At 30.6% G+C, this 23419-nt stretch overlaps 1 protein-coding gene across 2 annotated transcripts in view; it reads left to right on the top strand.

The window, feature by feature from the left end:
• The window catches only part of LOC129908168 (putative uncharacterized protein DDB_G0289263), a 73816-nt gene extending 52088 nt beyond the window's left edge, over positions 1-21728 (top strand). For both annotated transcript variants that reach the window (XM_055984500.1, XM_055984501.1), the window contains 4 exons: positions 16580-17921; positions 17987-18481; positions 18668-18887; positions 20241-21728. In XM_055984500.1, coding sequence (XP_055840475.1) covers positions 16735-17921; positions 17987-18481; positions 18668-18887; positions 20241-21080 — 2742 coding nt within the window. In that variant the 5' untranslated portion in view covers positions 16580-16734 and the 3' untranslated portion in view covers positions 21081-21728. The remainder of the gene's footprint in view (positions 1-16579; positions 17922-17986; positions 18482-18667; positions 18888-20240) is intronic.
• Positions 21729-23419: the final 1691 nt, after the last annotated feature.

Raw genomic sequence — 23419 nt, 5'->3', positions numbered from 1 at the left:
GTTTTTAAAATTTCTTAACAGCAAAGTCGGAACTTGTGAAAACTTTTGAAGTCCTTTATATTTTTTGTCACTTAAAAGAATCAAACGATGAAATAATGTTTAGGTACCAACGACTTTAAGTTCTTATGGTTTTTTGAAACAGATTTGAAGTAAATTCGAGTGTTCGACTTCTAATTTGTATAAAAAAAGTAAAATATTACGGAAAAATATACATTTTAGATCCAACGTCAAAAAATATTCAATTCAAAAGTAGTTTTTGGGACTTTATAGCGAAAATAGTGATGAGCAGAGCTCAAAAACTAGACGTGATGGAATAAATCTGTAAACAGTTTTGAATTGAGCACTCAAGTTAATTAAAATCACCTTACATTGTTCTTGCTCCCGACTATTTTTTTTTTTTGCCGACCAGTGTAATCATCCAGGGAGATCTTTTTATCGTAAAGATTCAAAGAAAATAATAATAGGATTAGGAACAGAGAACTTTCTCTGAGAACTAATTGATGGCTGGCATTCAAAGTTGTAGCTTTTTGAAGGCTTTTAAACTCCATAAACTTCGTTTTTTACCGACTTACAAGAAGTAGAAGGTATTCAATTCGACTGTTTTTTTTGTTACCTCATAACTTTGGACTAAGTAAACCAATTTTGATAATTCTTTTTGTATTGGAAAGCTGGTGCCTGCAGTGAGCTCTAACATTTCAATTTCGTCCAGTTATTCCTATAGAAACTATGAGAAAAACCATAAAACCCAGTTTTGATCCTTAGAAGTCGATTTTGTTTTTTTTTTTTTTGTTTTGATAAAAATGATTATTATGCCTCAACCGGTTTTTTTTATTTTTCAAAATTTAAATCAATTTTGAAACTCCTGTGGGGAATTTTGTATTTCAATTTTAAGTTTAAAAAATGCACTTCTGTTTTGCTCAGACCAGTGCAGAAATTTTGAAAAATAACTTTTTTAAAATTTTTCTTTTTTCAAATTTGTTGGTGCAGTTTACTGCTCAAAAACTTTTAAAAAATATTAAAGGTTTTTGAATCAAAATTCAAAAACTTTTTGAAGTACATAACCTAATAACGAAGAAAAAAAAAAAAAATAACATAACCTAAGCTCAGGTGAGTTTAAATTTCGATAAAATTAGACGAACGGTCCACATTTTTAATTCTTTCTGTTTTTTTCTTTTCTAGAAATTGTAGCTTTGCAAAACAAAATTTTTTGCGCAAAAATTAATCTTGTAGTCAACATTGCACACTTCCGGTTGGCTGCACCAATATAGATAAAAGTAACCAAAACTTAGTTGCTCTGCTTAAGGTATATAAAGCTATTTGACCGGCGCACGGTTGTCCAAAATGACTTATCTCGTTGCAAAAATCATAACTTTTGAACGGATTGAGTTAGCGGTACAATTTTTTTTTTTATTTGAAGGACATTTCTAGGGCTGTTATACCAATGAATTTCAATAAAATTATTTCACAGGGTGTTTCGGAATCATCGGCCAAAAACAGATTTTCTTTAAAAAAAAAGTTTAAATTAAAATTGGTATGCCATTTTGTAGAAATCACTAATCCACATTTAAAAACAAAATTTCAAAAAAATACAACGTCACGTTTTCGAAAATTTTATTTTTCAAAAAAAAATTTCAAAATTTTTTTAAAAATCCAAAAATTATTTTTTTTGAAATTTTATTTTTGGCTTATATTTGAGTTATATAAGTGCTTCTTCACAAAAAGTTTCGTTGAAATCGAATAAGCCGTTTTGGAGAATATCGGATTTGAAAAAAAACGGTTTTATGGCAGGTACCGTAAAAAATCCATTCGGTTCCATTCATTAAGCCGAATAGGGTATGTGTACCAATCAATTGTTGATTCAAAATAAAAATATTTAGCTGCGCATGCTTGCGCACTGCCGAGATTTTGTACTTTGAAAAAAAATTAAGGCAGAAGGAACAGATTTTCTTTAAAAAAAATGTTTAAATTAAAATTGGTATGCCATTTTGTAGAAATCACTAATCCACATCTAAAAACAAAATTTCAAAAAAATACAATGTCCCGTTTTCGAAAATTTTATTTTTCAAAAAAAAATTTCAAAATTTTTTTAAAAATCCAAAAATTATTTTTTTTGAAATTTTATTTTTGGCTTATATTTGAGTTATATAAGTGCTTCTTCAAAAAAAGTTTCGTTGAAATCGAATAAGCCGTTTCGGAGAATATCGGATTTAAAAAAAACCGTTCTATGGCAGGTACCGTTAATAATGATTTTCCAAAAAAATTTTTTTCATTAGAAGATAGACCTTGTTTTCAAACTTACATTTGAATTTTTTAAACAAAATCGTTGGAGCCGTTTTTGAGCAATTACAGCTTTACTGAAATTGGTGTATGACAAGTACCGTTATTTTTGGCCCAAAAAAATTAATTCCAAAAACACCTCTGGAGGGTCTCCAAAAAATGCTACATACCAAATTTGAAGTCAATCGGTCCATCCGTTTAGGATGTAGATCCTTATACAGACAGAAAGACAGACGGACTTCCGGGACCAACTTTTTTGGCATTCTCTATAATCGTAATATCATGGAAAAGTGTAATCTGAACTTTTTTTAGATGTGAATTAGTGATTTCTACAAAATGGCATACCAATTTTAATTTAAATATTTTTTTTTTAAGAAAATCGGTTTTCGGCCGATGATTCCTAAACACCCTGTAAAACAATTTTCTTGAAATTCATTGGTGTAACAGCCCTGGAAATTTCCTTCAAATTAAAAAAAAAACTGTACCGCTACCTCAATCCGTTCAAAAGTTATGATTTTTGCAACGAGATAAGTCATTTTGGACAACAGTGCGGCGCCAGTGTTTTGAAAAGCTACAGTAACAATTAAGATATTTTTTTAAGCTCTTGTGCATTGGTACATCGAACCGGACTTGTACTTAGTTAAATTGAAATCTCAACCTGCATCTGGGGCTCAATAAATTAGGATTAAGTAATGCAAACAACGAGACAAGATGTAATACAGTGTGCAGACTCAAAACGTTTTTTAAGACCATTTTTTCAGTGCGGGACTAAAGTTACTTCAAGTTTACTCGACAATTTCCTTGAATTAAATCTGGATCTAATTAACAAAATCTTCCAGATTTCTCCGCATCAATCGTCTACTGAAAAATTGAAGTTTAAGTTAATTTATTTATGAGTTATTTCACCAGTGAAAAAAACAGGCCCTTAATATTATTTTTGCGGAGGAGTCAGTCTTATAGAAAACTCACAAAAGTTTTAAAATTCATATTTAATGATGAAAACTGTTTTTTTTTTTTTTAAATCAACTCAAATTTCTTTTTGATTCTCAACCTAGGCAAAAAAAATTTCATGCCATAAACAATCGTTGATTTACCTTTATAATACATACGAAAATGTATGGCTAGAAATCCTAACCATTTTTTAAGCTTCAAGAACATGGTTTCTTACATTTCTTTTTTTGTTGCAGATTCAATGCAAACAGTATGGTTGTAGTTGTTCCTATTGAGGAAATTGCCTTCTATTTAACATGTCTGCCTCTGTTGTAAATTCACCACTTTTAAGCATTGCAACAATGTACATTTTACAATATAGCAAATAGATTCCCTAGGTGCTAAGAGGATAAAGTGATCAATTTCAAGCCCTCCCCCCCTGTCCTTCATAAAACATATATAAGCAAATTCCAGGCAACATATTCTAACAATCAATATTATGTTTGACATTTATCAGTGTAGGTTTTTCGAGAGCTACCTCTTTGTTAAGAGTTCGTTCTAAAACTTCTGTAACTTCATAAGTTGTCTAGCCAGAGTAAGATACGACCAAAATTGTTTAAGAATTTTTATCTGAACTTTATAAAACTTTTCAAATTTTCATTGCTTGATATTAGACTTGGACAAATAACACAGGTCAAAACGAAATTTGTGCTTGGTTTGTGACTTTGAAATTATGATAGATATATTGATACTCATCTGGAAAACATTTTTTTTTTTTAATTTGCTTTTAAAGTCAGCAGAGCAATTTCCAGTATTCAAGTAAATCTGTCTTTGACAAAAATTGTCGTACGTAATTTTGGCAAAAACTCGAAAACGTCTTAACCGATTTGGCTGATTTTTGTTTTGTTTTCTTCATTTTAATGCTGGTTTCATATTCAGAAAAAAATAAAAAAAAAAACAGGAAGCTTGAGGCATTATTTGATAGCTTCTATTTTCAATATTTATGGTAAAAGTAATTCTTTCTGATGGTATTTTTACTATACAAAAATAACTATATCCAAACCATAGCCAAACTAGTTCATATTGAAATTCTTTATTTATTGAAAAATTAAGTTAATTTGTTTGCATAGTATTTTTATTATTTCGTTGTATATACACAGGGTGTTTAAAAAGTAATGGATAAAATAAAATGTGCTGATAGGCCAACTTTAGATCTTTCAGAAATTGATATAACTTGTTCATCCCAAATCCTTACGGTTTTCGATTAAATATGTAGTTCTTGTGAAATTTCGAAAAATATCCCTACTTTGCAACAGTATTTTGCTTCCTCTGCCCATTATTGATTTCTGTTTTTTTTTACGATTCTTTCTCTAAAACATTGCCTAACAATAAGAAACAATTAATTAATAAAAATATTTTTTATTTCATACGCCATTTTTTTGCAAATTAATTAACAGTTCCGAGTTTCATAAAAACTCAATTTCTTACTTTTATTTCAGAGCAACAATTGTGTGAGTCTGGTTTATTATTTTTAAAAATTTTTCCCGCTATTGCAGTTTTCAAAAAAGTATTAAAGTTTCCAAAGTTGAAGTTAGATAAAAAAAATATTACAGTTTGAACTCAACAAAACAGGGGTTTTCGGAGCAAAAAACCCTTGTATTCATCATAACTTTTCTCTTATAATTTAAGTCGAATAAAGAGCTTTGGCAAAAATGTAGAGCTTTGAATTATCTACATTTTATATCTTAACAGTTTTTTTGTACAATGCATGGTTCTTGCACTATAGCTCATAAGACTCGAGTTAGGCTCACAGGGTATGAAAATTGTATTTTTGCTCAAAACACTACAAAAGCAAATCTTAGGAGGGAAAAGGGTGATTATCTATTGTTTTGGTTTACCATGAACCCAAAAAGTGCAAATTAAACCCAAGCACAAGAAATATTTTAATTTTTGTCGACCTGTGTAATTCAAATATCGTTTTGACAAAAGGTTAAGTTTTGAGCCCCTTCTTAATCATCTCCTTTTTATTAAATAATCACTAGATCCAGGACTGGTTGAGCAAGAGCATGTTCAAAAATTCAAAATTCATCGGCATTTGGCTAGCAATTTAAAAATTCTGTTTATTTTTTTTTTTACGTTTTCTTTGACTTAAACTTGAATGTGTTTTTAAAGAGAAGAGAAGTAGGTATATCGCTACTGATAACAATGGCGATGATAAATTTTTAATTTTTGCCATTCCATTCTCTAGCCGGTAAGGTGACTATTTTTAGGCATTTTTATATATACTCGATACTCTCGTGTGTACAACAATTGAGTTCAGATACAAAATGTGGAATATATATCTAAAGAATACAATCCAACATAATATAAAATACGATGGAGATTGGAGAGTATATTCAGATTCGGTAGCTGAGTTGTATTTTTTTTTTTTTTATTTCATTGCTACGTGTGCGGCTTTGGCGTGTGGCGTCAAAGGAATTATTCATCGGTTTGGTTTGGTCTTGGTTATATACGAGTATAGAGTATAATAATAATCACTGGGTAAAACAAAAACTTCACAACAATTGCCCAGAGTTTCGCATGCCGGTCGTTGATGTTGTTGTCGTGGTTGCCGTGTCGCCGTCGACGTCGCTGTTGTCGTAGTCGTCGTCGGTCGTCCTACACACGCAATTTTTATTCATTTTTTTTTTTCTTTCCTTTCTTATTTTTAATTCAAAAGAGAGCAAGTAACTAACTACATATATTATGTATGGTGTTGAAGTTGTAGATACATTTATTACAATCAGCGATCCCGGCAACGTAAAAAGTATCTACGTGACTCAGTATTAGCAAGTACCCACAGAATTTACTCAATTCAGCAGTTGTAGTTGTTGGTTACGTTCGAATATAAATATAAAAAATGTTTCGAACCTTTTTTCTACAGAATTTCTCGTTCAAAGAAAAATGTTCTTAAATAAAAAAAAAAAAATAAAAAAAAAAAAAAATTATTTTTTGTAATCGAAGTTTTTTTTTTTTGTACTCAACAAAAAAAAAAAAAAACGTGTGTAGTGTTGTTTTGTTATAAGAACAAAATCAAACAGAAAAAAAATGAGTATTTTTATTTTTTTTTTACTGAGCAATAATTTTTTGCATATATATGTAGATTATTATGTATCGGAATTAAAATACGTTTGGGTTTTTATCTTTATATTCGTGGTTCGTATCACAAAACGAACACGAAACGCGTATCTATTACAAAAAGGTGTGTTTTCATATCGACAACGACGCCAGAATATATGACTTAAATACAAATTGTTTATTATTCAATTTAGAAGGCGAGATTATATTATTGTGATGGATTTGAATATTTTTTTTTTTTTTCTTATCCATATTTACTTTTAGTTTTTTTTTTGTATTGAATTTGAACATTAGATAGAGAGATAGAAAAAAAAAATATGAAATGCAAATTATATTCACAGTCAATTATATTGTTGTTTTGTTTAATTTTTTTTTTTTATACAAAAAAAAAAGTTACAACAAATATAAGTTTAAAACTATTATTATAATTCGGGTGTAGTAAAAAAAAATTAAATTGTAGGTTTGTTTAGACAACAATTTAATGACATTGATAAAATGAGGCTGCTGAACAAAAGCAAACAAATATAATCCGTGGGGGTTTGATTTTTTGAGAACTTATGCTAACTAAATTCTTTTGTTTATGATTTTAGCTTAGTTTTATTTTTAGTATAGGATTAAGAGAAATCCTTCATTGTCAATACTCGTTGGTAATTGCTAATTCATGGTATAGTGACACTTTGTTTTGATTGATGCTTTGTTTATTTTTAACTCAATAAAAAATAAAATTGGACGTATGTATGTACCTACCTAATGTTTTTTAACAAAGAATATGAATGAATGAATACATTTTATTGAGGCTTAAATAACAAAAATTAAAGTGTTTTTTTTTTTACAAAAATTCTTAAAGTTAATAAAATTACCGACTTAGGATTGGTCTGGTATAATATTTATACGTAAGTATAATATTCAGGAGATAACATGAATAAATATAATGTTAAAAATAACATAGGTACAACATAAATTAGTAAGACAAGTGTTTGCTCAATATAAACACATAAATATTTTACATTTCGGCCATTCCATTCGCATTTTTAGGACATTTTCACGCTTATTTTATTCAGTTTATCTCGGTTAAGAAGCAATATTTTTTCTTGAAACTTGGTGGGTCTTAAGGGCTCATAATAAAGTTGAAGCTCTAGAAGTTTCAAGAAAAACTAATTCAAAATAGCTAAATTTTTAACAGACAAAGACGGTGACGGAGAAGAATTGTACGCATCTTCTCCGTTACCGCTTTATCTGTGAATAATTTGGCTACGTTTAATTATAGTTTTTCGTGAAACTTCTAAAACATCAACTTTATCATGAGCCCTTAAGACCTACCAAGTTTCAAGAAAAAAGATTGCTTCTTCAACGAGATAAACTGGAAACAAGGTCAATATGTCTTCTCCGTTACTTTGGAATGGCCGATTTGTAGAAATTTATACTTAAAACTAGGGAACAAATAACAAAAAAAAAACAAAACAAAATTAAAAAAGAACAGTAAATTTTTTGTTGTTTTTAACAAAGAAAATGAGTTAAATTTGTGTTCCAAGATCTAATAATAATAATTCGGATTTATTGAGAAAATGAATAGAAAGTTATCAACATCGTACAAATTGAAAATGGTTGGAAATAATGCAAGAAAATATACTGTTTCACAGAATCATTGACAACACAATGATATTTATTTAAAATTAAGAGTGCATTTAATATACAAAATATCGAGATCTCAAACTTTTTTCTATGGCAATAAAACGTCGGATTTTCTAGGGAACGTTAGAGGTGTGGGTTGGGGTCGGAATACTTTATTGGTCATAATACTGTTTTCAAAAAACTGTATTTCAAAATTCTGTACCTATGTACAAAATTCTGTATGGTCAAAATACTGTAATGCGAAATTTTGTACGTCAAACTTCTGGTTGGTCAAAACACTGCATTTAAAAATTCTGTATTTCAAAATTCAGTTTTCAAAATTCTGTATATTAAAAAAAAATTCTGTAAAAATGCTGCAAAATCGTTTTGATAATCTAAATAATCATTTTTATCAAAAAACAAAACCGACTTCCATGGCTAAAAGTGGGTTTTATGGTTTTTCTAATAGTTCCTATGGCCAGAACTGAAACAAATTGAAAATTGGTTCACTTAGTCCAAAGTTATGAGGTAACAAACACAAACACAAAAAAAAAAAAATACAGTCGAATTGAATACCTCCTCCTTTTTGGAAGTCGGCAAAAAGTGCGCACTTTTTTATATTATCACATTTTAATATACAGAGGCTTAGAAAGAAATTTGTTGAAGAACTCAGAATCATATCTGATATCTATTTTACTCCGACAACACGACAAAACAGTTGGATAAATCTTTAAAAAAAATTATTTTCATTTTTTGTTCTTGTTTTTTATCCATTTAATATATAGTAGGTACTTCGATTAATCACCACGTCTATCAAACTTTATGATTAGTTTGTTAAGCTTTTTCGACATTTTTCGAAAATACAGTATTCATTGTATCACTTTTTTTTCTATATACAGAATTTTGTAATACAGCATTATAACATATATGTAGTATTTTGGTAATACAGTATTTTCAGTTACAGGAATTTGAATTTGCAGTGTTTTGAAATACGGCATTTTAATCATACAATATTATGATCATACAGTATCATACAGCATTATACAGAATTTTGATCATACAGAAATACGACCCGCTCCCTAGAGGTATGCCACAAGGCTCTATTCTTGAACCACTTTTGTTCTCGCTATTTGTGAATTAAATTCCCTTAAAAAGTATCTTCTTCTCTTCACATGTACGCTGGCAATGTGCAAGTTCTCAGGGTCTTATTGAGGACTGTGCAAATTCTCTAAATGCTGATCTAGATAAGATCGCCAGTTCGTCTGATGATTACGGTCTATTTCTTAATCATTCTAAAACTAAATGCGTTATATAAGTAATAAAAAGCTAGATGTTTCCCTGATATGATACTTCGACTAATTGATTAATAATATTTTAATGACATTTTTAACTTCAATAATAATATATGTAGTATTTTTTATAAGGAAAATAATTAAATCAAAATTAATCCACTAAGCTAATTAAACTTAACAATAAGGAAACCAGGACATATGTGATCAATTTGTTGACTTTTGCGAAAGGCTATACCGTATTATTTTAAATTGCTTCTTTTACTTAAAGTTATGTTTATTTTTTGTTAGGAAAAGGTGGTTTATTATCGTTTTGCGATGCTTTGGACTTATAATTTGTTAAAAAGTCTGAACGCTGCACATAGGAGTATTTTGATCAAAAACCTGGACAAAATTATTTTTTGAAGTAAAACAATTTATTATTTCTAGAAACTATTATTTATGCAATGAAAGGCGGTTTTTTGTAAATAAGTTGAAAAATTTTAAAAACGCTTGTGATAAGAAAAACAAAAAAAAATAGTATGAAATTTCCTGCACCTAAAATGTGAAAAATTATAATATCTTAAATAATAGAGCTTCTAGAAAGGAACCATTGTCATTTTTAGGCTTAGTGAATCCAAATGCATTAATTTCAATAAAAAAATTTCTGGAAAATGTTAACAACCAGGAAGAAAAACACGTTGGGCGTATGAGTGATTTATAGTAAAAGTGAAAATTTCTTTCGCAAATTATTTTGTTAATCGCAAAAATTCGCACCCAAATTTTTGATATTAAATTAAAAGAATAGTCAAATTTATCATAAATCTATGTATCGAAGCAGAATAGTAGGGTATACTATAACAAAGCAATTAGACTTTAAAAAAAAAGCAATACAAATTTCTATATGTGGTAGACTCTTTTCCCACTGTCATTTAATTGAACAAAAAACATTTAATATTTCCATAACTACTCTTTAATTACTATTCAATACCTGCAATTGTATTTTTCGTTTGAAAATTTTATGTTTAAAAGCACACTCGCTCACAATCAATCTCCTAACAACACTCACCAAATCATCACAAATAAGAAAAAAAAAATCCAGAAAATAAACAGCTGACTTTGAACTTGTTTTGTCACACCACACACTTTACCACAAAAAAAAAGAAGTACATCATATGAGCCCATGTATATTTACCATCCGCTTTGTAAAAAAAAATAATTCAAAATTGTGATTTTTTAGAAAATCGACTTTTGTCCAGCTTTTTCGACCAGAATACTCCTATGTGCGCTGTGTCAATCTATAAATACCATCTAAAAAAAAATCAATTTAATCTCAAATTCATTGAAATTTATCTCTAAGACATCGAGATCATAATAGCGCCGAATTAAAAGAAAAAGAATTGTTAATATAACCTTTGTAAGAATAGTTTTTCAATGCTGCATGTTATATCTTCAGCCGTGTTTTATTGATACTTAGTATTTTACTGAGTAAACATTTTATACTTGAACAACAACAAACGATTACTTTTATTTATTATTAATAAAATCCCCCTACTAACAATTTTGCTTCTATAATGCTTTACAGAAGCAACAATTGCATGTGTAAAGCTTTATAGAAATAAAATTGTTTGTCGGGCCTGTAATTTTGAAGGGTCGAAAATGTATACCTAAGCTTAGAAGCAAATTTTCTCTGTAAACCAACAAATAAAAAACTTTTGTTTATCCTTAGCAACATTTGTTGTTGTTTCCCGTGCAAAATTTTACTGAACTAATTACTGATTTGCCAATAAAACACTGCTTTAGTTGAACCTCAGTTTACTTTTCCAGCAAAATATATTGACACCCAATTATGTACATTAGAAGCAGTTTTTTAAGTTCGATTTGAGAGTGTCGATTTTGTTTATTTTTTGAAAAAATTTCTGTAATAGTATAATAAATAATGTTAACAAAATTAATTGTTAACAAAAACAAGTTGGTAATAAAATTATGCCAATAATTTTACAATAGCAAAATATCTAGTTAAATAGTGAATATGAATATGAACCTCAAAAATTGATGTAGGTATTAAAGTATTAACCGAATTTGTTGACTTAGTTCTATGAATAAACTTTATTGAAAATAATATAACAGAAGTTATCTCAGGGTTATAATATACCCAAAACGTCTTAGAACGGCAGTTTAATGTTCTCATCGACAAACGAAAAACCCATAACCGAAAAACATTGAAAAAAGGTTATATATTTTCAAAAAGTTCCTTAAATAATAATCTTATTCACACCCTTAGTTAATTTCAACAATCTACTAATTGATTGCCTGTTTTTTTTTTTGTTAGTAAATATTCAGGATATTTGTATACCTCTTATATTTTGAATGATCTAAAAATTATGGAATATGGAAATTCCATTTTAATGACCTTTGACACTATTTTACCCATAAACCTTCAGACAAACCCTCTTTAACGATACCAACTATAAAACATAAAAACATATGTATGTTGATAGCTAAATATTTTATTAATGAAAAATTTGTTAATGAACCAATTTGTCATTACTAAACAACAATAAAATAAGCAAATGTGTTTAAATTTTAATGAAAATCCAAAAATCAAAACATATTTATTTTATACCAAGAACTTAATTTTTTTTTTCTATTTTATACCTGCTTAATGTATAAACTCATTGACATCGTCTACCGATCACGAAGATACCTAAAATTTTTGTAATTCTCGCTAATCATCTTTACACCAAAAATCATATTTCAATTTTACTATAGAGAATCAAATAATAAAAAAAAAAAAAAAAAAAAAAAAAAACAATATAAAAACATCAAAATATACATAAGTAAATTTTTTTTTGGAATGTAGTGTAGAGATATTATATTATGTATATTTATTGAAAGTATGGAGCGCATGGTGCCTAAGGACACAATAGAAGCCTTTGTTCAAACTCAAGTGTGTGCATCAGGTACCTTCTATTCATTCTAGAGCGAATAATAAAAGGAATATCATAAAACACAAAAAGATAGATAGGATGGATAGTGGGAAATTCAATGAACCATAACGAAATGTGTCCTTTATCATATCATCGTTGTATAGTAATATTGCCTACCTGTGTAATAGTTGTTGTAGTATTTTTAATGTTTTTTTTTTTTTTTTTTTTGGTTGAGAGTTGTTTTATACTGCCTATCCTTTTATTCAGGGGTGGATTTGATTTACAATTTGTGTGTAGGTAACATTTTCTAAGGGGGCCCATTTCTTAAAACAGGTAAATTTAGGGTTGAAATTGCTTGGAAACAAATGATTAATTCGAATATTATGAAACAATCAAGAAGTTAAAATTAGGGCCGTTAAAAAAAATTTAAAAAATGAAGCGCCTTAAAAATAAAATGAAGAAACTAGTTTTGAATATCCTTAAACCAAAAAATAAAACGATTAACATTTTAAACATTTACAACTTTCAAGCCTTTTTTTTTTACTTAAGTCCTTCCCTGTTCACACATATTCAATTTCTGGGTTTTGTATTATTTTTATTGTTGTTGTTTCTGTTATATTTGCCTACAATTTTTATGCCTGTATGTTTTTTTTTCAACCGAAATATGAAGGTGCCATGGGTGGGAGTGCTATCATATGACCAAACAACCATTTGTACATCTACGGGGCTACGCACTCGCAGGTACAAATTTTTAGAAAAAGAATTTATTGAAGAAGTCCTGGAAAACCCTAAAGCCATACAATCTGAGTGAATGGATTACCTTATGAGATGTTCTAAAAACCGAGAACTAATATTGAGTGTTTTCTTTTTTTTTTTTCTTTTGGTTGATATTTTGTTTGATGTTTTTATTGCTGCGCTATTAAGGCTGACCGAAAATTATGGGAATGCCTTATAGTTTAGTATGATTTTGATTTTTGAACTGATCGGTGATCTTGAAAATAACACATAGACGGATATAGAGTGATATTTTGTACGTGTTTAGTTTATTTAACTGTGATATAAAAGATAGTGTATGCCAATAAAGAATTTGTTTTAAAGATTGTTAGTTTTTGACAAGAGTGAAGAAAAACTGTCCACAATTATTAAAAGGTGATTAGCCAATTTTTTTCTTATGTCAAAATTGAAGTGAAAATGAAAAACTGTCAAACTTACATTCTGCTTGGTAATTTTTTTTTAAATTGTGAGCAAATATGAATTGATAACGCCGAGCTGCTAGCATTTGGACAGTGATAACAAAATTATTAGATAAGAGATTTTGACAGAAACATTGGTAAATTGCTATGTAGTTTTACAATAAGACCTCTGGCAAATTTTTTTAACTTTATTTTCGAACCCGTATTTTGTGATTTGTCTGTAACAAGTCTGTAAATATGAAACGAAGGATAATGAGATGTTTTTAACTTATTTACTAGAACTCAACAGAATTCGTGTAAATAGATTGAGAAAAATCCGAAGTTTTAGTGCCGTGTGGTGAATATCTACGTAAATATGGTGAACTATTTTCCAGTGAACAATCTCTAACTTAAAAGCCTCGGAAAACAGACATGTTGTACTGCTGTTCTCTATCCCGATCCACTTTCTTAGCAAAGCTTTCATTTTATGACTCGTTTCTTCGCATTCGGTTCAAACTTAAAGATTTATTCTTGGGAAGGTCTATTGTGCCATAGTTCAGTAGGTACTCAGGAGTATCGACGATTTAAGAGATGCTTCAGTTTATGCTATGCTTTGATGATTGGTAGCTAAAGCGAGGTCGTAAATTAAAGTTTTTGGATTGTCCTTGGATGATCATTGAAATTATAAAGTACTGGGTGCTAATAATGATCCTTGGGGTAGAGCATTGTTAATTTTTTCTGGTCGAAGAAAAAAATGGATATTTGTTGTTTCACTGACGGACAACAGAATGAACGACAATGCATCGAAATAACCACCTACAAAATTCTTATAAATGATGCGTTTGCTTTTTTTTTGACCTATTTTAAACAAAAAAGCAATTATTTTTTATTTTAAAATTGTCATCCTCACTCAAAAAGTTTATGGTCTGAGGAATAGGAAGACCATTCCAATAGTGTGAAATTTTACTCCTTTATCAAGGCTAAAACTGTTCTGACGCACTGTGGGCTAGAACGTTATTTTAGCAGGAGTTAATTAAAAAGTCAACTTATTCCAATATTGCTATTTTAGTCTTATTCGATAGATAAATGGACGAGCTATAATTGCCCAATAAAAATTTAGGTCAAAACATTCATTGGCTACATAAAAATCACAATCGAAAAGCAAGTTTTCGAAAAAAATACAAAAAAGGCCACTTTTTCCCCTATCCAGATGTTCGTTAACTAAGTTTGTTTTAACGGATCGATTGCGAAAATTTTGCTAGTTTATCAATAAGTAATGTATCCAAATATAGTATTTGCTTATATATTGTTATTATATGGAACTTTTGTTTATAAATTTTTAAAGTAAAGTATGCTACTTGCACCAATTTCATTTAAAACGAATGTTCCTAAGCTTTTAAAAAAGGCACGAGGAGGCACACTCTAGAAACAATTTTAAAAAGTAGCTAGACTATATGGCTTTATGTTTTATATAAAACTACTTCCTACAAGTGCAAACTTTTTTGCTCTAACTCTGAAAGTATAGTGAGCAAAATATTCAAAAAAAAAACCACTTACGATGACAAAAAAACGAGTTGAATGTTTTCAAATAACGTTTTTTTTTTATTTGCACTAACATTTTACCTTCCATATTAAGTAAAAACCACTTTTGTTTGCGTTAATGACACCATTTTCGAATTTGATGCTTTTAAAACTTCATAAAACTTTTTTTTTTGTTTTTTACCAATAATATCTGTTGTAAATTGGAAAACCTTATTTAACATAATGTTTCGTTTATTTTTGTTGTTGTTCTTATGTTTAGTGTCTGTTGCACCATAAAATTATCATTATTACATCATTCAACATCATCTTAATACCATTAACTGCATTTTTAGACTATTTCGAGAATTTCTATAATTAATTCCAGCTAAAATAGCGTTTTATAGCCTACAGTGTGACGGTGTGAATAGCTCGTTATTCTGCGGAAAACTTCACCTTAAATGTCTTGAAAACCATTTTGAAAATTATTTTGCACGAATTCGCAGTCATACGTGAAGACGAAAAATCAAGGTCAATTTTTTCAAAATTTGAAATAACGCCGAGCGAATTAACGTCGAGTTTCAAAATTCGACCTTATTATTAGCAATAGTACCTATTAGCTCAATCTGTCAAGAAATTGTTTAAATGTTGAATTTTCTAGATACTCTCTGTTTTAATTGCAGTCTTTTTTTCACATATGTATCTCATTTATGTGGATTTGATCTTTATTAAGTAAACTGATTTTCAAGTTTTAGCATTGACTTAAAATTTTTGTTTCAAGCTTTTCAATTGTACCAATAACATTCATGTATGCCAATTACATCCAAATCAATTAACGTTTTTACAGAACGCAAAATTTGATTCCATTTATCCCAATTCGCACAGCTTCTTTTCACCCAAGATTTATTTTATGTATCCGCGGCTGAAAATTTTACCCAATTCACACATGGCCTTAGTGGTAGAGCATGAAACACTTAATCAAGATTGTTGGGCGCCATTTGAAATAAGCCTTTGGATAATCAGCCATGGTTCATATTTAGTAGGTCTATAAAATTTGTAGTCGCATGATTTTCGGGTTTTATTTTATCAAACTCATCAAAACTTAATTTTTTTTCTCAATTTTACAAAAAAAAAATAAAGTTTCATAAGATGTATTCTCCTTCTTGAATAGAAAATCTCCTGCAGACAGTTTGATATTTTCATGCCTTATTTTTATCATTCATTAAACTTATTTAATTCAATGAATATGATGGCAAAATTTGTATTTAAAACTTTTGCCTAGATGGGAGGGATATCCTAAATTGATATCCTTTATGAATTTGGGCCTTTGCAATTAAATATAATTTTTGTTATTTTCCTGTGCGTTATGCCCGGCCTCCGCTTTCATTCTTACTTTTCCTACTTTCGGCCTTATTTCTCAATTGGGAGTCCGCTATATTTCGGACTTAAACCTTTCCACTTCCATTTTTATTGAAGGGTTTGAAAGGTAGCTTTCTAATCAACTCTTATTAGAAATTCCTAAGGCCTGTGCTGTACACTACCACCCAGTTTGTTATTTTTATTCGAAGAACAGTCGTTCTTTTTTGATCTGAAAAATAGTCTATCTCCAAACAGTAATTCACAGCAGCACTGAGTTTTATTATAATCAGTAAAGTATTGTAGACAATAGACAGGAAATTTGTATCCTTTATTAAGTTGTTAACAAAACTTACCATTTTTATTAACCCAAAATTTTTGTTTCCTTCTTTATTTACAGATTGTCTTATCAAAAATTGAGTAATCAATGAATAATTATATAATCAAACTACTGCTACAGGACCTATAACAAAAACAACTAAAAAAAAAAGATAAATTCTCTGTAAAAAAAAACGAGAGAAGAAAAATAAATTTTCAAAATAATCCTGCACTTCCATGTCATCAGCTGTTGAGAGTTTTGGACCTGCATCTGCTGCGGCCGCACATCCATATGCTCATCATAATCCTTTTGCAATTGCTGCAGCCGCCGCAGCCGCTGGTTCAGCTGCAGCAGCAGCTGCAGCCGTGATTCCATCGCACCACCATCACCACCAACTCCTGCATCATCACCAGTCCTCAATCAAATCGGAACCTGGACTTGAGCATCAATATATAAGCTCAATATATAATAATATTAGTGTTTCTGCCGCAAATAGTCATATTTCTAATTCACATTTGGGAAACGGTGGCGGTAGTGATCTCTTCCTGCCACCACCAAGGCCACCAACATTAGCAGCCACCGCCTCTGCCAATATACTGCCTACTCCGTTAGCCCTATCGTCCAAGACGTGTTCACCACAGGAGCAGCCAAATTCACCACGAAATAGATCTCCACGCTCAAAAGCGACAAATTTTCAAGGTCAAGACGGTATTTGCTCCAGCAATAATATGTCATCGGCAGAATTTGCTCGGCCACATCCCAAACAACCACGTTTTAATAACAATAACAACAATAATAATAATGTAAATACCACCAACAACAATAACAATAGCAGCCATCTCAATAACAACAATAGCTACACCAGCAATGCCATTCCATTACATTTGCGTTCAACAAAAGTTGCTGCAACTAATCTTAGCAAAGGTTACAACCACACGAGCAACAACAATTGTTTGAATAACAACAATAACAACAATAACAACAACAACAATGTTTCGGCAAGTGATAAAAATAGTAATAACGGTAGTAGTAAATTAAGCAACAACAATAACAGCAACCATGTGAATAAATCCACCTCGGTTGCATTGCCTCGAGCAAAATACTCAAATGAACAGTCTGGGCCTGTAAATTTAGTCACAACCAATAACATCAATTTGATGAATCACAACAACAACAATAATAATTGTAGAACACCACCAAGTTCAATTCCGCCAGATGTCTCTCAGGTCTCGCCATCATCTTCGGAAGGAAGCGATTGCAGTCGAAAGTCAGCTACATCATCGGAGATGTATCCACAAAAGATGCCATTTACAGCTCAGTCATTAGCTGTAACAAGTAATAATGCTGCAGTTGCGGCAGCCGCATGTGCTGCAGCTTACCAGTATAATTATCCTCATATGTATGCCAGTAGAGCCCTCTATGGGTGAGTTCTAATACAAACTGAGTAACATCAATTTTCTGACAGATTTCTTTCTTTCAATTTTTTAGGACATCAGCTCTCTTCCCGGGACATCATGCACTTGTTCACCACAACACCTTAAGACCCTGCCCAACTTATATGGGTGGCCAGCATGAAGCTTTCTCACCCTATCTCCAGGCTGCAGGAGTCTATCAATCTAGTGTCCCAACTAATGTTGTGCCTCCACCAAGTGCTGGCCTACTACGAACAACAACAACTTCACAAGTGCTTTTAAACAACAACAATAATAATAATGGCATAGGTGTTGTTGCAACAAAGCCTTCCAGTCCTTTAGAACGTAATTCCTCCTATCCACCAAGCAATTCGAAGGACATTAGCAACATGAATGGCACTTATTTAAATGGCAAAGTTAATACTTCGCCAGCTGCACCAGAATCTGTGAGTGGATTTAAAGTTCCCAGTGGGAAGGAGGGCTCTCTCAAGCATAGAATTCTAACTAGGCCAGCGCCATCTGATAGAGATTCGACAAAACGAAGATCACCAATAACGGCTGCTGTAGTAAGGTGAGTTTCATGTTAGAGGATCTTAAAGCTTTTGTCACTTTTGTAAACATTTTGGTGAAATTTGATCTCAAGAGTTTTACAATCTATATTCACCTCATATCTGTCAAAAAACAATCTATGAATTACGTTTAAAACATTTTTATTGGAATTCACCACATTCTTATGAATTTTAACTTTTCTCCATAGATCGAATAGTAACAGTTCCACGAGTAATTTTACTAAAGGCGCCTACATCGAACTGGCAAATGGTGCCCTGCGAAGAGTGGAAGATATGAGAACTGAAGATTTTATACAATCGGCGGAAAAAAGCGCATTTCATCAGTTGGCAGAATCTACTGTGGTGAAAATTAGTGCAACACAAAGCAGTGTGATAATTACGTTTAGCTATGATAAGAATCGCTCAAAGGTGAGTTTTCTTGTTTTTAAACACATGGTTTTAATATTGTACCTATTATTATTTATCAATCAACAAAATTATAACTCTGCTAGTAGTGTCGTTTTGTAAATATTTATACTAGTCACTCACAAAAATTCACCAAGTAGGTTCATACCATAAAAATAAAACAATTATGAGAACTAGATTGGTGCTAAGATCGCTATAAAAAAGAGTCTTTGAACAGTCAGCAACTTTTTAGCTAATAAATTCATACGAAAATCAATTAAAAACAAAAAATGTTAAATTTAAATTTTGTAACTGTCATGTTCTTCAAAGTGAGAGCTGTCATTTGAGTTTGACAGATTCGCTTACTTCCCTATCACCAGAATAGAAGTATAACTTCAAAAATAGTAGAGGGAAAATATTTTACTTCGTGGTGAATATATGAAAAGAGAAAAAACTAATGGAATCATTTTCACCTCTGAAATTAATTTTGTCTTTTTTTATGGACAATATTCATCCAACTTATCTCTAGGTCTCGGCATTTTATTTCATTTGAATTTCATGGTGATACAGTTTTAAAAACTTTTTTGACGTTTGTTGTTGTTATGACATTTCAAGTTTCTCATTTTCACCAATGGTCGAAACGAGAAAAATATAAAAATGTTATGAAAATCCCGTGACTAATAACAACAACGACAACTTCATGGCTGAGCACGAATAGGGAACTAAATACATCAAGATGGATATAAATGCGCTCCCGGTGGTCAAATTTTAATTAAAAGTCAAGTAGTTTCAGCTGACAAATCGGTTTTCCATTCTATGAATTAACAATTTTTAGAACTAGGCGCGCCTAGTTCTAAAAATTGCCTAGGCGTCACTAAGGTCGCTACTTTACATTTAATTCGGGCTCTGGTGAATTGAAATCTAGACAGTACTCAGTGAATTCAGTGAATTAGATGTGGTTTAAACCTGGTTTAAGCATGAACTTTATTGTTTTATCACAAAAAAACTTTGAACTAGGGCCAAATTTCAGAAGAAAAAAGTTGTTGAACCATGGTTTAAATGTGCAACTGGCCGTTTGTTGATGAGGCTTAGGCAAGTGCGTCAATAGATTGACGCTGCGTCAATCTATTGATCGTGCGGTAACGCTGCGATGTTTTGGAGGACTTCAATCCTTTTTTCCTGCAGCTTCACAGAAGGAGTGATTAAATTTGTCAGTGAATTAACGTGTAGAATCAAAAAAAAAAACGCATCTGAGCTCTGGGCCTCATTGGGGCTCCCTTTTCCAAAAAGAGTAGGATTTTTCATATTGTTATTTTATAATTTGTTTAAACATTTAATTTTCTTTTAAATAATCAATTTTGTTTTATCTATTTTCAGGCTGACGTTGAAGTAACGCAAGAGCATCCATTTTTCGTTTACGGACAAGGATGGGCCTCATGCAATCCCGAATTAACACTCAAATCTTTCGGATTAAAATGTCAGCGACTACAAGTTGGTGATATATGCATTTCGTTGATATCGAAAGAACAGCAACAGCAGCCTCTTCCACAAAGCAACCAGGACAAACACCATCAGAGTCATTGCAATAATAATAATAATATAAATAATCAACAAGCTCCGTCCCAAAATTTTGACAAAAGCGAACAAATATCGCTTCCACAAAATCTGTCCAGAAAATTGCCACCACCAACAGCACCAACAGTAACTGAAAACACAATTCCCCTAACAAATGTAGGCAGCAATCGACTTGCTAGTATGGGTGTACCAACCTACATACCCAATTCCCTAGCTCACAATCCTTACGAGGAAGCAGCAGCAGCACAAGCTGCTTATGAAAACACGATCTCCAGGCACCATGAATTTTATCAGCCTCCACTTCATCTTCATCATCCTTATCATCGGCTTTTGGGTCACACCGGCGAGGTGACATCGAGAATTCCTCCCCCCCTCCAACCACCGCCACCCCCACCACAATCCCATTCCGCCCCAGTGCAAAAATCCCGCCCACCATCCAATCAATCCTCATACTATCCCGAACCCCATCGTTCGCCTCCCAACAACAACACCGCTGAAACGCAACAACAGCCAGTCGACGCTTCCTTATCTCGCAAACGGCGGTGGTCAGCACCGGAGAGCATTTGTGACGATGACGAAAACGAATGCCAACCGCCAACGGCTCCAAGACTTTCATCAAACGTAAACGCTTACAATTCCTAGATAAGTCCAATCACAAAAAACAAAAAAAAAAAAGGGGACGAGTTTGAAAAACTCCTTCTCCCCTAAAAAACTGATAGCTATTCTTAAGTAAAGGACAAGGTCTCTTATGCCATGTGGAGCATGTAGCCATAAACTCTAAGTACCATAAATAATGTTGTTAAATATTTTAAGGATTTTATATAAAAAAACAAAAAAAATAGAGTTAAATAAATATTATAACCCTGAAAAAAAACGCAACTAAGTCCACTGTACATAAAATTGTATACACACATAAATAAATATATATATAAATCTATCTATGTATATATTTGTATTTGTATTTGTAAATTATATTTAATAGGAAAGAGTCATATCTTTGGATTTCAATGAAAAATGAAAGACAAAACCGAAATCAGGAATCTTTAGGCTTTATCTGCGAACTATCCCAAGTCTCGCTTAAAATATAAAATAAATAAATAAAAAAACTAAAACTAAAAAAAAAACTATATATAAAAATATTTTATTTTTTTTTTTTAATTTAGTTTGCTTTTAATTTTGTTTTCTTCCTAAACTCAGATTTTTATTTTTAAGAAAAAAACGTTCTTCTGTTTTTTTTATGTTTTAATTTTTTAAAATTTCCCGATTGCATTTATGAAAAAATTATAAATATTAAAGTTTTTTTTTCCAAAAAAAACTACACCAATTGTATAATTATATTAAGTTTTTGATTTTTGCGATTTTTTTTATTTTTAAATTGTTGTGCAAGAAATTTTAAAATTTTATTTAAAAAGAAAAAAAAAATGTTAACGGAAAATTGTGATGAAATAATGAGTATTATTATAAACGAAACAAAAAAAAAAATTCGGAAAATTTTTAAAAAATTAATTGAAAACGTTTGTGCAACACATGGTGGCCTACGCTTAAGAATTAATTGTGAATTTATTTAAAAAGAAAAAAAAAAATTAAAAAAAAAAAAGAATTGTAAAATTACATACTACACGCATGCACTTGTAACCTTAGATCTTCCTTTTCTGGTGATTTTGTTTTTAATTTTATTTTTTAATTTTTTTTTATAATAATTGTAATTAATATTATTAATTATGATTAATGAGAGATCTGTTTTATATTAGATTGTAATGAAAAATATACTAAAAAAAAAAAAATTGAATTCAAAATTTTATGAAGTTTTATTTTTTTTTATTATCTTAAAAGGTCAAGCTGAAGTCTATGTTCAAAAACTCAAATCAAAGTCAATTTAATTAGGATACAATAATTTGACCAAGAGGTAGCGGCAATTTTTCTCACCTAATTTTAAAACATTGAAGGCCGACTGTTATAAATATGCCCGTCTCAACGGCGTATACAGGGAATTCAAAACTTAAACAAGAAATTGTTTTTTGAGTAAGATGATTTTCAAAATGTCAAAGTTTTAGAACATGAACGAAAATGAAAAGTGAAAACATTTTTCGGTATTCAAACTAACTATTTTCCCATATTTGGGGATGTGGTCATATTTTTAGCGACCGCTATGCTGGATTAGGATTATTTTGATTCGTTCGATAATATAAGGCATTTATAGGCTACAAGTTTAGCTGTAGTTTAGCTTGTAGAGTTTTGTATGACTAAACCGATAATAGATAAGAATTAAGCAACCTTGTCTTAGCTTAGGTCACTTAAAATAACCTTCGAAAATCAATTTAAGAAAATCTTATAAATATAACTGAATATGTTTTATATTTTAAACCGCTGATAAATACCTGAAAGCTGACGAAATCAGAGCCGAATATTGTATGATCCTTAGTAAGTGATCTAAAGCATTTCTTTAATTAGTATTGCCGTTTGAAATTTCGAAAAGATATCTACCCTAAAACTAGCATAATTTTGTTAAATATCTTCTGCTACGCCCAAAATATTATTTTGTCTTTCCTATTTTGACAGAGGTATTTGAATCCTGTAACCCCCTCGTCCTAAAGGAAATACAAATTCGCGTACAATATTAAAAAAAAATTTTAAAAAAATTGAATTTTCAAATGCAATTTTTTTTGCAAAACTTTGCTATTCGTTTGCCTGAGGTTAGGAAGACAATTAATTCGAAAGTTACTAGTGTTATTAAATAAAAATTGATTCTTATTTTAACTTGTAAAATAATTCTGGACTAGCGGAAAACAATGCAGAGTTGTTTAAAGGCAAATTATTGAATCGAAGGACTTGTACATTGCTAGGGAACGCGTTTCCATGCAAATGCATGTTTTTTAGGAGCACCTTGAAAGCATGGCAAAGAATTATGTGTACGAATCAGGAGATTTCCTTTAAATTGGCAATCAATTGTTAGTGCATATTTTTGCATATTTTGCATTTAT

The sequence above is a fragment of the Episyrphus balteatus genome, chromosome 2 (genome assembly GCF_945859705.1).
Source record: "Episyrphus balteatus chromosome 2, idEpiBalt1.1, whole genome shotgun sequence".
Taxonomy (NCBI): Eukaryota; Metazoa; Arthropoda; class Insecta; order Diptera; family Syrphidae; genus Episyrphus; species Episyrphus balteatus.
This window is presented reverse-complemented; position numbering and strand designations above follow the sequence as displayed.